The 15790-nt window shown below is 40.5% G+C and overlaps 1 protein-coding gene across 2 annotated transcripts in view; it reads right to left on the bottom strand.

Annotated features, from left to right (window-relative positions):
* Positions 1–15790, bottom strand: part of LOC138446664 (ATP-binding cassette sub-family C member 4-like) — a 126555-nt gene that overhangs the window by 80469 nt on the left and 30296 nt on the right. For both annotated transcript variants that reach the window (XM_069601883.1, XM_069601882.1), the window contains exons 5-8: positions 8504–8593; positions 6073–6236; positions 4495–4620; positions 2475–2724 (exon numbers count right to left, since the gene is read on the bottom strand). In XM_069601883.1, the coding sequence (XP_069457984.1) occupies positions 2475–2724; positions 4495–4620; positions 6073–6236; positions 8504–8593 (630 nt within the window). The remainder of the gene's footprint in view (positions 1–2474; positions 2725–4494; positions 4621–6072; positions 6237–8503; positions 8594–15790) is intronic.

Genomic DNA, 15790 nt, shown 5'->3' on the forward strand with positions numbered 1-15790 from the left:
TGTTGGATCATATGGTAGTTCTTTGGAGAAGGCAATGGCACCCCAGTCCAGTACTCTTGCCTGGAAAATCCCATGGATGGAGGAGCCTGGTGGGCTGCAGTCCATGGGGTGGCTAAGAGTCAGACACGACTGAGCAACTTCACTTTCACTTTTCCCTTTCATGCATTGGAGAAGGAAATGGCAACCCACTCCAGTGTTCTTGCCTGGAGAATCCCAGGGACAGGGAAGCCTGGTGGGCTGCCATCTATGGGTTCGCACAGAGTCAGACACAACTGAAGCGACTTAGCAGCAGCAGCATGGTAGTTCTTTGGGCTTCCCAGGTGGCTCTAGTGGTAAAGAACCCGTCTGCCAAAGAAGGAGACAAAAGAGAAGCAGGTTCCGTAGGTCTTAATGATGTGGATAACTGCAATGGTGTGATCACTCACCTAGAGCCAAACATTCTACCAGTGTGAGGTCAAATGAGCCTTGGAAGCATTACTATGAACAAAGCAAGTGGAGGTGATGGGATTCCAGCTGAGTCACTTCAAATCCTAAAAGATGATGCTGTTAAAGTGCTGGACTCAATATGCCAGCAAATTTGGAAAACTCATCAGTGGCCACAGGACTGGAAAAGGTCAGTTTTCATTCTGATCCCAAAGAAGTGAAAGTCGCTCAGTCAAGTCTGACTCTTTGCAACTCCATGGACTGTACAGTCCATGGAATTCTCTAGAATACTAGAGTGGGTAGCCTTTCCCTTCTCTAGGGGATCTTTCCAACCAAGGGATCAAACCCAAGTCTCCTGCATTGCAGGCATATTCTTTACCAGTTGAGCCACCAGGGAAGCCCAACCCCTAAGAAAGGTAAGGTCAAAGAATGTTTAAACTACTGCACGATTGTGCTCATTCCACATGCTAGCAAAGTAATGTTCAAAATCCTTCAAGCTTCAGCAGTATGTGTACTGAGAAATTCTAGATGTACAAATTGGATTTAGAAAAGGTAGAGGAACCAGAGGTAAATTGCCAATATCTGTTGGATCATAGAAAGAGCAAGAGAATTCCAGAAAAACATCTACTTCTGCTTCACTGACTATTCTAAAGCCTTTGACTGTGTGGATTACAACAAACTATGAAAAATTCTTAAAGAGATGGAACCAGACCATCTTACCTGCCTCCTGAGAAACCAATATGCAGGTCAAGAAGCAACAGTTAAAACCAGACATGGAACAATGAACTGGTTCAAAATTTGGAAAGGAGTATGTCAAGGCCATATATTGTCACCTTACTTATTTAAATTATATGCAGAGCACATTATGCGAAATGCTGGGCTGGATGAAGAATAAGCTGGAATCAAGATTCCCAGGAGAAATATCAATAATCTCAGATAGGCAGATGACATCACCCTAATAGTAGAAAGTGAAGAGGAACTAAAGAGCCTCTGGATGAAAGTGAAAGCGCAGAGTGAAAAAGTTGTCTTAAAACTCAACATTCATTGTCGGGGAGTGTTTAACAGGAGGAGTCCTATGTGCTGTTTCTCATAAATCCTCTGTTCTTTATCAGCTTCTGCCAGAGGTGAGTAAAACTTTGCTCAGCTCTCAGGACTAAGGTGTGAGACAGGCTTGGGTCTCCTTTAGTAAACATTCTCTTTACAAAAAAAAACTGTTTAGTCTCTCCTTCCCCCCTCCCCCCCACCGCTTTTTCTTGACATATGGATTGTCTCTTGACCTTGTGACCATTATTATTCCTTGTTCCCTTGGTAATGGTTACTGTACGTTTGGTTTTCTGATCTTCATCATAGTCGAAAGAACTTTCTTGTACTACAGCCTATATATGCTCACAGAAAAATCATTAAAGCACCATTGCTCCATCAGACTTTGGGTCCCTGTGTCTTTTTTTTCTTTTCTCTCTCTCTGTCTCCCTTCCTCTGGCTTTGTTTTTCACTTTCTTATCATCGACTCTGGACCTCCAGGTCCCGGTCCATTAAAGGACCCCAGCAATTCAGAAAACTAAGATCATGTCATCCAGTCCCATCACTTTATGGCAAATAGATGAGGAAACATGCAAACAGTGAGAGGCTTTACTTTTGGGCCTCCAAAATCACTGCAGATATGAAATTAAAAGACACTTGCTCCTTGGAAGAAAAGCTATGACCAACTTAAACAGCTTATTAAAAAGCAGAGGCATCACTTTGCTGACAAAGGTCCATATACTCAAAGCTCTGTTTACTGCTCCTGCTTTTAGATATTTCAATCACCCTGCAGTCATCACTGCACATCAAGAGCCTGTGCCCCTGCTACTGCCACCCATAAACCAGCAGGGATCTTATGATATTTGTAATGCACTCTATATAAGAAGAGAGGGGAGTATGTATGACATTTTGGAAAGACCGCCAGCTTTGGCAATGAGAGATAAATGTCACCAAACTGGCACACAGTGACACCAAATAAGGCATTGTTCATAAAGTTCACCTACAACTAAAAAAATTGCTTTTCATCAAACCTTGATTCTGTTGATGCTGACAACAGCCTCTGACACCTTCTCGATGGCCATAGGGAAGTAGAGGGTGCCTGTAAACCTCACAGTCTCGAACAGCATCACCACCAGAAACACTTGGCTGGCTGTGATCGAGTTGTCAAGGACCACAGCAATGATGAAGGTGATAAAAATCATGATTTTGCTGGCAGCAAAAAAAATTGCCAAATTTGTTCCTCTAAGGTAGGAACTTTTCAGAATCTTGGAAATTTCATTCCTGAAAAAGAGTAGGAAATAGGTTTTAAAAGGAACACCAACATCAACTCATGAATTCAGTGCCCTGTGTGAGTGGCCCCTTTCTAGGCAGTGGACACAGATTAAGATAAACCATCCCTCAAGTCACGGAGATGCTACACAGTGCACACCCGGGGGTCTGCCCTGACACCAGGACCATACACTGCATCGCCACTTCACTCTTCCAACTAAAAGTGTCCTTAATGTCACACTTTTAAACTTTTTGGGTCAATCAGATTGGATTTGAATATTCATTCAACAAGCATTCATAATCACAAGTCGTGTGCCAGGTACCTTGAGAATGTCTAAGACAAGGCCTGTCCCTGCAGGAGCTCATGAACTTGTGGAGGGAGAGAATAAGCAACCCAAAATTGTGAGATACAAAGACATTAGCCAGGCAGCCAGCACAGCCCCCACTGGAGTACAGAGCAGAGGAATATACCCCAGAGCAGTAGAGTCAGGGCAAGTCACAGACACATGGAACCTGAGATGAGCTGCAGTCAGTCAGGACTGGCAGAGGCCAGAGAAAAGGGATGAGAGTGTATCCCCAGCAGAAGGAGGGGCACCCACAAAGGTGAAAAGTGAGAGGTGACAGGGAGCACCCAGAGAATTCTAAGCACCCTGGGCTCGAGTATAAACACTCATCAGATATTTAACTGAAAGATGAAAGAAATTCTACAAATATGAAGCAGAGCAAAGCCCCAGTATTTTCAAGAAATACTACTCAACAATAAAAGGAACCAGCTATTTATACATGAAACAACTTGGATGAGTCTCTAGGGAATTCTTCTTAGTGAATAAGGTTAATCAAAAATGCTAACATACTGTATGGTATTATTTAGATAACATTCTTTTAACATGACAAAATTATAGAAAGAGAGACCAGACTAGTGATTGACACAGGTTAAGGATGTGGTAGGGACAGAAGGGAAGTAGGTGTGCAACAGAAGGGCAACTTGTGTAATCCTGGTCCTGATGAAAATATTTTTTATCTTCCCTGTATAGTTAACATTCTGTTGCAATATTGCACTATAGTGTTTCCAGAAATTACCACTGAAGGAAACTGAGCAGTGGATACACGGGAGGTCCCTGTACTATAAGCGACTGCATATGAATCTTTGATTATCTAAAAATAAAAACAATTACAGTTTTAAAAAACCAATATTTCCATAGCTGTTTGGAATGAAAAATACTGATTCATAATGTTGGGCCTGATACAGCCAGACTTTATAATCTCCCCTTGGTACTACATTAACATAAATTATAGCTTTAGTTTAAATATCATCTCAAGTACTAAAATTTTATAATTATTGCAGTATTAAGAATATATTAATGAGTTTTATTTCTGTATAAGAAGCATACATATATATATATATATATTTTTTTTCTTCTTCTTCTTCTTCTTCTTCTTCTTTAAGAACGTGGTAAATGATAAAATTCCCTGGTGGTTAGGACTCTGCACTTCCATTGCCTAGGGTCTGAGTTCAATCCCTGGAACTAAGATTCCACAAGCCATCTGGTGTAGCTATATATATATATATATATATATATACATACATACATATACATATATGGTACATGGGAAAGCAGGTTAAAATTATGTTCCCAGTATTCTACTTAACCCCACTGCCACATATTGGAGTGTGGTATAGTTAAGTTTACATTAATGTGAAAACTTGGTAAGACTCCTAAATTCATTCAGTAAAAATAGGAAATAAAGCACAAATATGACTTGATATATATAAAAACTTACCTTCTCAATCTAGAAATAAAGTCTGTAAATGACTTTTCCCAAGCATACATTTTTATTGTTCTGATGCCAGTTATGACTTCACTCATGGTCTTGATCCGGTTGTCTGTGAGAGCTGCAGTCTTACTCCTGAGGGGACAGACATGAGAGATAAGCCTCAGTGACCACAGCCCAGCTTTCTGTAGCACCAGCAGGGGGCACAAGCAGAGAACAGGGATCAAATGATTCCCTACAGCTCTTTTGAGCTGAAATCACAGACAAATGTACCAATGGAGAAATGAAAATAAATAAATAAATAAAAGATTTCAATTAGAAATTCAAACATTCAGCCAAATTCAACATATAACTTAGAAAACTTGTAGTAATGTATAATAAAGTCCTGAAATGAAACAGATAAGGACTGTCTGCTCAAGGAGGTCACAACTGGGCAGGGAAGGCAGAAAAGACCTTGACTCTAACAGGAAGACAATGTCTGTGCTGTAACAAAATAGGATTAAAGTGCTAGGGGCAGATAAGATGGAACTGTTAATTCCACTGGGAAAGGAGAACAAGAAAAGCTTCAGAGACCCGGTAGCATTAGAACAGGGCCTCAAAGGATAAGGAACATCATTCCACAGCAAAGAGAGCAAAGAAAATTCCAAGCATAGAAAAATACACATATAGGCACCAACAAACAACCCTCAATGTATTTCAAACAACACAACATCTCCATCACCTGACTACCTAAACAATGACCCACCTCTAATGCTCTGTGATCTGCTTCAGGTGTAACTCATTACCATCAGGTTCTTCATCACCAGCCACTTATCTATTACATATACCACTGGGACTATGGGGCTTTATAAAGACATAATTAAGATTGATCTTGCCCTTGGGACACTGATAATTAAAACACTGAATTATAAACAAGACAAAAACATACATACCGGAAAGTGGCTCTAACACAAACATAAAAAAATAATGTGCTAGAAACTACTAATCCTACTACCACTAAGTTGCTTCAGTCATGTCCGACTGTGTGACCCCACAGACAGCAGCCCACCAGGCTCCCCCGTCCCTGGGATTCTCCAGGCAAGAACACTGGAGTGGGTTGCCATTTCCTTCTCTAATGCATGAAAGTAAAAAGTGAAAGTGAAGTCGCTCAGTCGTGTCCGACTGTTAGTGACCCCATGGACTAACCAGGAGCCTACCAGGCTCCTTCATCCATGGGATTTTCCAGGCAAGAGTACTGGAGTCGGGTGCCATTGCCTTCTTTGAAAAGGGCCTGTATATTATATAAAAGTATTAGTACTTTTAATAATGTTTAAATAACTTTGACATCAGTGAATTCTGCTTAACACCACTATTTATTTGGTGACAATGTTGGGAAAAGTCAGCAAATTTTGTCACTTTTCCCTTTAAAAGTCAGCCTTCAGCTTGAGGCTGGAGCTTCCACTGGCTAAGTCTGAAGCATCTATAACCCATGCAACAAAGAGACAAAAGAAGGCATTTCTTGTTGTTGTTTTTTAACAAAAACATCAAGCAGACTGCGGATGCTACCAGTTACACATCACCAGTTTTTGAAATCAGCATTTCTCTTACCGGAGTGATGAAAACAATTTCCCAAAGCAGCTTTGCAAAAGCAGGAGAATGATGAGAACTGCCATCCCAGCAAGACATGATATTCCTATTTCCATACAGAGCAGGGCGGTCACTGCAACAGCCTGTAGCGGCCCCACCCACAGGTAGTGCAAGAACATTGTTACCTTAAAAGAGAAGGACAAAGCCTTCTTAGGATGGTATGAAAACAAAACCAGCAAAGACCCATTATAGAAATAACATGCTTGGAAAGAATAGACAAGAACCTAAACGGGAATGATCTCAATGGGTTTTAAACCTGCTGAAGCAGAAACTCAAACATCTACCCCAGATGACGCTGTTCTGGGGCAGCACAGGGCTGACTTCAGGGACAGCCAGGAAGAACCAGAGCAGCAGGAATGAAGGAAATGCTGATTTTGTGTACATCACATATGAGCTCAGTTCAGTTCAGTTCAGTCGCTCAGTCATGTCTGACTCTTTGCGACCCCATGAATCGCAGCAAGCCAGGCCTCCCTGTCCATCACCAACTCCCGAAGTTCACTCTGACTAGCGTCCATCGAGTCAATGATTCCATCCAGCCATCTCATCCTTGGTCGTCTCCTTCTCCTCCTGCCCCCTATCCCTCCCAGCATCACAGTCTTTTCCAAGGAGTCAACTCTTTGCATGAGGTGGCCAAAGTACTGGAGCTTCAGCTTTAGCATCATTCCTTCCAAAGAAATCCCAGCGTTGATCTCCTTCAGAATGGACTGGTTGGATCTCCTTGCAGTCCAAGGGACTCTCAAGAGTCTTCTCCAACACCACAGTTCAAAAGCATCAATTCTTTGGCAATCAGCCTTCTTCACAGTCCAACTCTCAAGTCCATACATGACTACTGGAAAAACCATAGCTTTGACTAGACGGACCTTAGTCGGCAAAGTAATGTCTCTGCTTTTCAATATGCTATCTAGGTTGGTCCTAACTTTTCTTCCAAGGAGTAAGCGTCTTTTAATTTCATGACTGCAATCACCATCTGCAGTGATTTTGGAGCCCCAAAAAATAAAGTCTGACACTGTTTCCACTGTTTCTCCATCTATTTCCCATGGAGTGATGGGACCAGATGCCATGATCTTCGTTTTCTGAATGTGGAGCTTTAAGACAACTTTTTCACTCTCCTCTTTCACTTTCATCAAGAGGCTTTTTTAATTCCTCTTCACTTTCTGCCATAAGGGTGGTGTCATCTGCATATCTGAGGTTATTGATATTTCTCCCAGCAATCTTGATTCCAGCTTGTGTTTCATCCAGTCCAGCGTTTCTCATGATGTACTCTGCATATAAGTTAAATAAGCAGGGTGACGATATAAAGCCTTGATGTACTCCTTTTCCTATTTGTAACCAGTCTGTTGTTCCATGCCCAGTTTTAACTGTTACTTCCTGGCCTGCATACAGATTTCTCTAGAGGCAGGTTAGGTGGTCTAGTATTCCCATCTCTCTCAGAATTTTCCACAGTTGATTGTGATCCACACAGTCAAAGGCTTTAGCATAGTCAATAAAACAGAAATAGATGTTTTTTCTGGAACTCTCTTGCTTTTTCCATGATCCAGAAGATGTTGGCAATTTGATCTCTGGTTCCTCTGCCTTTTCTAAAACCAGCTTGAACATCAGGAAGTTCATGGGGCTTCCCAAAACTCTCTGTCCCAAAATTCAGTCCCCATTTCTCTCTAGCATCCCAGGAAAGCCTATTTTATGGTACCTACCACATTCTCCAGTAACTACTTGTGTATTTACCTTCCTGACAGGTTGTGGCTTCTCCAGGAAAGAAATAGTATTCATCCCTGAAAGTGGGTAGGGGGATCTTACTTCATGTTTGATGAATGAATAATTGAAAAAGAAGTGTCTAGTGCAATACAGATCTGAGCAACAGCTACAACACCATGGGTTACATGATCTACTCATAAGCTAAATGGATTAAAAGAGTGTAGTGAGGTAGCAGAGAAGAGGTTGTGTCTGGCTGGGGACCACCCACTTGGCATTATTTCTTGCAGGCTCCCTATACAGAAGGCATTGAACAGGGTGCAGGGGAAAGAACAATCCCTGCCCACAGGGCTTCATCATCCAGAGGAGGAGAACAGTTCAGGTAGCAACACCAACACCATGTGCCAAGAAGGCCCATGCCAGAAGGACCACTAGGGACACGAATTAAGCTGGGGAGGAACACTGCTGCCTATTACTGAAGTATGCCATAGATTATCTCAGAAAAAAATTCTCATTTAAGGAAAACACACATTATTACATCTCAGTTACACACAGAGGAAATGAAAGTTGGATAAAGAGAACCCTTGTTTTAGATACTCAACAAATCCTGGTCAACAGCAAACACAAGTATCTGGCATCAACCATAAGCTAAACCCAGTGAGAAGGACTGGAAGTGGAAGAGGATCCCTCAGGGGCAGCTTACCTGATCAAATCTTTTCACATCATTGGACAGCAGGTTGACTATCTGACCTGTGGTGGTCTTCCTCATGGCCGAGTTACTGAGGCGAAGTGCCTGAAATGAGAAAAAATACTGAGCTGGACTCCTGTGGTGATAACAAGTCACTTTTCAGTTCAGTTACTCAGTCATGTCCAACTCTTTGTGACTGCATGTACTGTAGCACACCAGGTCTCCCTGTCCATCACCAACTCCCGGAGGTTACTCAAACTCATGTCCATTGAATCAGTGATGCCATCCAACCATCTCATCCTCTGTTGTCCCCTTTTGCTCCTGCCTTCAATCTTTTCCAGCATCAGCAGTTTTTCAAATGAATCACTTCTTCACATCAGGTGGCCAAAGTACTGGAGCTTCAGCTTCAGCATCAGTCCTTCTTCCTTTAGGATGGACTGGTTGCATCTCCTTGCTACCCAGGGACTTTCAAGAGTCTTCTCCAACACTACAGTTAAAAAACATCAACTCCTCAGTGCTCAGCTTTCTTTATAGTCCAACTCTCACATCCATACATGGCTACTAGAAAATCCATAGCTTTGACTAGATGGACCTTTATTGGTAAAGTAATATCTCTGCTTTTTAATAAGCTGTCTAAGTTGGTCATAACTTTTCTTCCAATCAGCAAGTGTCTTTTAATTTCATGGCTGCAGTCACCATCTGCAGTGATTTTGGAGCCCCCCAAAATAAAAGTCTGTCATGGTTTCCCCATCTATTTGCAATGAAGTGATAGGACCAGATGACATGATCTTAATTTTCAGAATGCTGAGTTTTAAGCCACCTTTTTCACTCTCCTCTTTCAATTTCATCAACAGGCTCTTTAGTTCTTCTTTGCTTTCTGCCATAAGGGTCACCTGCATATCTCAGGTTATTGATATTTCTCACAGCAGTCTTGACTCCAGCTTATGCTTCATCCAGTCCAGCATTTCTCATGATGTACTTGGCATATAAGGCAAATAAGCAGGGTGACAATATACAGCCTTGATGTACTCCTTTCCTGATTTGGAACCAGTCTGTTGTTCCATGTTCAGTTCTAACTGTTGCTTCATGGTCTGCATACAGATTTCTCAGGAGGAGGGTCAGATGGTCTGGTATTCCCATCTCTTTCAGAATTTCCCACAGTTTGTTGTAATCTGCACAGTCAAAGGCCTTGGCATAGTCAATAAAGCAGAAATAGATGTTTTCCTGGAACTCTCTTGCTTTTCCAGTGATCCAATAGATGTTGGCAATTTGATCTCTGGCTCCTCTGCCTTTTCTAAAACCAGCTTGAACATCTGGAAGTTCATGGTTCACATACTGTTGAAGCCTGGCTTGGAGAATTTTGAGCATTACTTTGCTAGCATGTGAAATGAGTGCAATTGTGTGGTCACTTTTAGTATATAACAAAACAGAATGGGTTTTCATTGGGTCTTGCACATCAGGATGAGCAGGATGACTCCTGACAGCTGGGCTCTAGGGCTGTGATTCATTTTTAAATTTTTCTTCAATGTGGCAGCAACCGCCCTCCCCCATAAGACCAGAAAATGGAGGAACAAGAGGTAGAAGCAAAATCCTCCACCCTGTTTCTCAAGGATCTTGGACCCACCCGAAGAATAAAAGGACTTCCCTGGTGGCTCAATGGTAAAAATCTGCCTGCAGTGCAGGAACACCAGGTTTGATCCCTGGGTTGGGAAGATCCCCTGGAAAAGGGAATGACTACCCACTCCACTGATTTAGGAGTAAACTAAGTAATTCTGAGCCAAATTATATGAGAATGAGGAGGCTGCCTTCAGGAAAGAAAATTGGGATGTGGATTATAAACCTGGAATCAGTCATTAATTCTGCAGGTGATGTCATTTAAAGACCTTGGTGTTAGTTTCCAATTTTTGAAATGACTGAGTGTAATGCTCCATACATGTTCCTGTGAGGAACCTGTGTTCTTAATGTCAGTCAGGGAGCGGGGGAGTGATTCCCAAAATGGTGGAGGAATAATATGGGGAGACCACTTTCTCTCCTACAAATTCATCAAAAGATCATTTGACTTCACCACAAAACAACTTCTAAATTCTTGTGGAGGATAACAGGTAACCAGAAAGGCAGCCTAATCTCTTTGAATGGAGTCTTGAGGCTACTGTAAGAGGAGGACCAAAACCCAGAGGCAGAAGACTCAATTCCAAAACTTTAGAACATCAGAGAACTCCTGACTCCAAGGAACATTAATAGACAAGAGCCCACCCCAAAGTCTCCATACCTAGACTGAAACCAAGCTTTACCCAAGAGCCAACAAGTTCCAGTACAAGACACACCACACTAATTCTCCAGCAAAACAGGGACACAACACTGAACATTAAAAGACAGGCTGCCCAAAGCCATAACAAACCGTTAGACACCCCCAAATCTCACTACTGGACACTTCATTGCATTCCAGAGAGAAGAGATCCAGCTCCACTACCAGAACACAGACACAAGTTGCCACAACCAGCAAACCTTGACAAGCCACTGGTCCAACCCCACCCTCAGGGAGAAGATGCCACAATTAAGAGGAACCATGAACTTCCAGTCTGCAGGAAGGGCATCAAACAAAGCAATCTAAATGAGATGAAAAGGAAGAGAAATATTCAGCAGGGTAAGGAACATCATAAAAACCTACCAAATGAAACAAAAGAGGAGGAGATAGGGAGTCTACCTGAAAAAGAATTCACAATAATGATAGTAAAGATGATCCAAAATCTTGAAAACATAAATGGTGTTACAGATAAATAGACTAGAGACAAAGACTGAAAAGATGCACCAAATGTTTAATAAGAACCTAGAAGAAATAAAGATGAGTCAGTCAATAATGAACAATGAAATAACTGAGATTAAAAACACTCCGGAGGGAACTAACAGAATAACTGAGGCAGAAAAGAGGATAAGTGAGGTGGAAAATAGAATGGTGTAATAAATGAAGCATAGAGGAAAAAAGAAAAAAATAATAAAAAGAAATGAGGACAACCTCAGAGACCTCTGGGACAATGTTAAATGCACCAACATTTGAATCATAGGAGTCCCAGAGAAGAAGATGAAAAGAAAGGGAATGAGAACATACTTGAGGAGATAATAGTCAAAAACTTTCCTAAAATGGGGAAGGAAATAGCCACCCAAGTCCAAGAAACCCAGAGAGTCCCAACAGGATATACCCAAGATGAAACAACCCAAGACACATATTAATCAAGCTAACAAAAATTAAACAAAAAGAGCAAATAGTAAAAGCAGTAAGGGAAAAGCAACAAATTACAGACAAGAGGATCCCCATAAGGGTAACAGCTGATCTTTCAATAGAAACTCTTCAGGCCAGAAGGTAAAGGCAGGACATACTTAAAGTGATGAAGGAGAAAAACCCACAACCAAGATTACTGTACCCAGCAAAGATCTTATTCAGATATGAAGGAGAAATCAAAAGCTTTACAGACAAGCAAAAGCTGAGAGAATTCAGCACCACCAAACCAGCTCTTCAACAAATGCCAAAGGAGCTTTACTAGATGGGAATCACATAAAAGGTTTACAAAAAGAACCCCCCAAAAGGAAAGTAAATGGTAATGGGATCCTACATATCAATAATTCCCTTAAATGTAAATGGGTTGAATTCTCCAACCAAAAGACAAAGACTGGCCAAATGGATACAAACACAAAACACATATATATGCTGTCTACAAGAGACCTATCTCAAACCTAGGGACACATACAGGCAAAGTGAGGGGCTGCAAAAAGATGTTTCATGCAAACAGAGACCAAAAGAAAGCAGGAGTAGCAATACTTATATCAGATAAAGTAAGTTTGAAATAAAGACTGTATTAAGAGACAAAGAACACTACATAATGATCAAGGGATCAATCCAAGAAGAAGATATAACAATTACAAATATATATGCACCCAACATAGGAGCACCTCAATATGTAAGGCAAATGCTAACAAGTATGAAAGGGAAAATTAACAGTAACACAATTAATTGTGGGGGACTTTAATACCCCATTCACACCTATGATATATGAACCAAACAAAAAATTAGCAACGAAACAAGTTTTTCAATGATACCATGGGCCAGTTAGACCTAATTGGTATCTACAGGGCATTTCACCCCAAAGCAATGAATTTCACCTTTTTCTGAGTGCACATGGAACATTCTCCAGGATAGATCACATACTAGGCGACAAATCTAGCTTTGATAAATGAAAAAAAAAAAAAGATTGAAACATCTTTTCTGATCACAATGTGGTAAAATTAGATATCAACTATAGGGGAAAAAAAGAAAACTATAAAAAAACACATATGGAGGCTAAACAACATGCTTCTGAATAGCCAACAAATCAAGAAGGAAATAAAAAAGGAAATCAAAATATGCATCAGTTCACTTCAGTCTCTCAGTCGTGTCTGACGTTTTGTGACCCTATGCATTGCAGCACTCCAGGCCTCCCTGTCCATCACCATTTCCCAGAAATCACTCAAACTCATGTCCATCGAGTCGGTGATGCCATCCAGCCATCTCATCCTCTGTCGTCCCTTTCTCCTCCTGCCCCCAATCCCTCCCAGAATCAGAGTCTTTTCCAATGAGTCAACTCTTCACATGAGGTGGCCAAAGTATTGGAGTTTCAGCTTTAGCATCAGTTCTTCCAAAGAACACCCAGGACTGATCTCCTTTAGAATGGACTGGTTGGATCTCCTTGCAGTCCAAGGGATTCTCAAGAGTCTTCTCCAGCACCTCAGTTCAACAGCATCAATTCTTTGGCACTCAGCTTTCTTCACAGTCCAACTCTCACATCCATACATGACCACTGGAAAATCCATAGCCTTGGCTAGACAGATCTTTGTTGGAAAAGTAATGTCTCTACTTTTCAATATGCTGTCTAGGTTGGTCATAACTTTTCTTTCAAGGAGTAAGCGTCTTTTAATTTCATAGCTGCAATCACCATCTGCAGTGATTTGGAGCCCCCAAAATAGTCTGACACTGTTTCCACTATTTCCCCATCTATTTGCCATGAAGTGATGTGACCAGATGCCAGGATCTTTGTTTTCTGAATTTTGAGCTTTAAGCCAACTTTTTCACTCCCCTCTTTCACTGTCATCAAGAGGCTTTTTAGTTCCTCTTCACTTTCTGCCATAAGGGTGGTGTCATCTGCATATCTGAGGTTATTGATATTTCTCCCAGCAATCCTGATTCCAGCTTGTGCTTCTTCCAGCCCAGCATTGCTCATGATGTACGCTGCATATAAGTTAAATAAGCAGGGTGATGATATACAGCCTTGACATACTCCTTTTCCTATTTGGAACCAGTCTGTTGTTCCATGTCCAGTTCTAACTGTTGCTTCCTGACCTGCATAGAGGTTTCTCAAGAGGCAGGTCAGGTGTTCTGTTATTCCCATCTCTTGAAGAATTTTCCACAGTTGTTTGTGATCCACACAGTCAAAGGCTTTGGCATAGTCAATAAAGTAGAAATAGATGTTTTTCTGGAACTCTCTTGCTTTTTTTGATGATCCAGCAGATGTGGGCAATTTGATCTCTGGTTTCTATGCCTTTTCTAAAACCAGCTTGAACATCTAGAAGTTCATGGTTCATGTATTGCTGAAGCCTGGCTTGGAGAATTTTGAGCATTACTTTACTAACGTGTGAGATGAGTGCAATTGTATGGTAGTTTGAGCATTCTTGGCATTGCCTTTCTTCAAAATATGCATAGAAAGAAATAAAAAGTAAAACAGAGCAACCCCAAACCTATGGGATCCAGTCAAATCAGTGCTAAGAGGAAGGTTCATAGCAATATAAGCCTACCTCAAGAAACAAGAGAAACTTAAACAACCTAACTTTACACCTAAAGCAACTAGAAAAAGAAGAACAAAAAAGCCCCAAAGTGAATAGAAGGAAAGAAATCATAATAATCAGAGCAGAAATAAATGAAAAAGACATGAAGCAGACTATAGCAAAGATCAAGAAAACTAAAAGCTCGTACTTTGAGAAGATAAATAAAATAGACAAACTGTTAGCCAGACTCATCAAGGAAAAGAGGAGAATCAAATCAATAAAATATACAACACAGAAATACAAAAGATCATTAGAAACCACTAAGAGCAACTATATGCCAATAAAATGGACAATTTGGAAGAAATGGACAAATACTTAGAAAAGTATAACCTTCCAAACCTTAGCCAGGAAGAAATAGAAAATCTTAATAGACCCATCACAAGCATGGAATTAAAAAGTGTAATTAAAAAATCTTTGAACAAACAAAAGCCTGGGACCAGATGTCTTCACAGATGAATTCTACTAAAAATTTAGAGAAGTGCCAACACCTAACCTACTCAAACTCTTCCAGAAAATTGCAGAGGAAGGCAAACTCCCAAACTCATTCTATGAGGCCACCATCACACTGATACCAAAACCAGACAAAGATGCCACAAACAAACTAACTAACTAACTATAGGCCAATGTCACTGATGAACAGAGATGCAAAAATCCTCAAGAAAATTCTAGCAAATGGAATCCAACAACATATTAAAAAAGATCATACATCATGACCAAGTGGGCTTTATTCCAGGGATGCAAGTATTCTTCAATATTTTCAAATCAATCAATGTGATACACCATATTAACAAATTGATAGATAAAAAACATATGATTATATCAGTAGATACAGAGAAAGCTTTTGACAAAATTCAGCACCCATTTATGATAAAAACTCTCCAGAAAGTAGGCATAGAAGAAACATAGTTCAACATAATAAAAGTCATATTCAACAAACTCACAGAAAACATTATCCTCAATGGCAAAAAAAATGAAAGCAATTCCTCTAAAATCAGGAACAAGGCAAGGGTGCCCACTTTCACCACTACTATTCAATATAGTTCTGGAAGACCTAGCCACAGCAATCAGAGAAGAAAAAGAAATAAAAGGAATCCAGATTGGAAAAGAAGTAAAACTCTCACTGTTTGCAAATGGCATGATCCTCTGCATAGAAAACCCTAAAGACATCACCAGAAAATTACTAGAACTAATCAATAAATACAGCAAAGTTGAAGGATATAAAATTAATACACAGAAATCCCTTGCATTCCTATACACTAACAATGAAAAACTAGAAAGAGGAATTAAGGAAACAATCCTATTCACCATTGCAATGAAAAGAATAAAATACTTAGGGATAAATTTACCTAAAGAAACAAAAGATGTATATATAGAAAAATATAACACACTGATGAAAGAAATCAAAGATAACACAAATAGATGGAGAAATACTCCATGTTCATGAATTGGAAG

Source organism: Ovis canadensis, chromosome 10 (assembly GCF_042477335.2).
Source record: "Ovis canadensis isolate MfBH-ARS-UI-01 breed Bighorn chromosome 10, ARS-UI_OviCan_v2, whole genome shotgun sequence".
Lineage (NCBI taxonomy): Eukaryota > Metazoa > Chordata > Mammalia > Artiodactyla > Bovidae > Ovis > Ovis canadensis.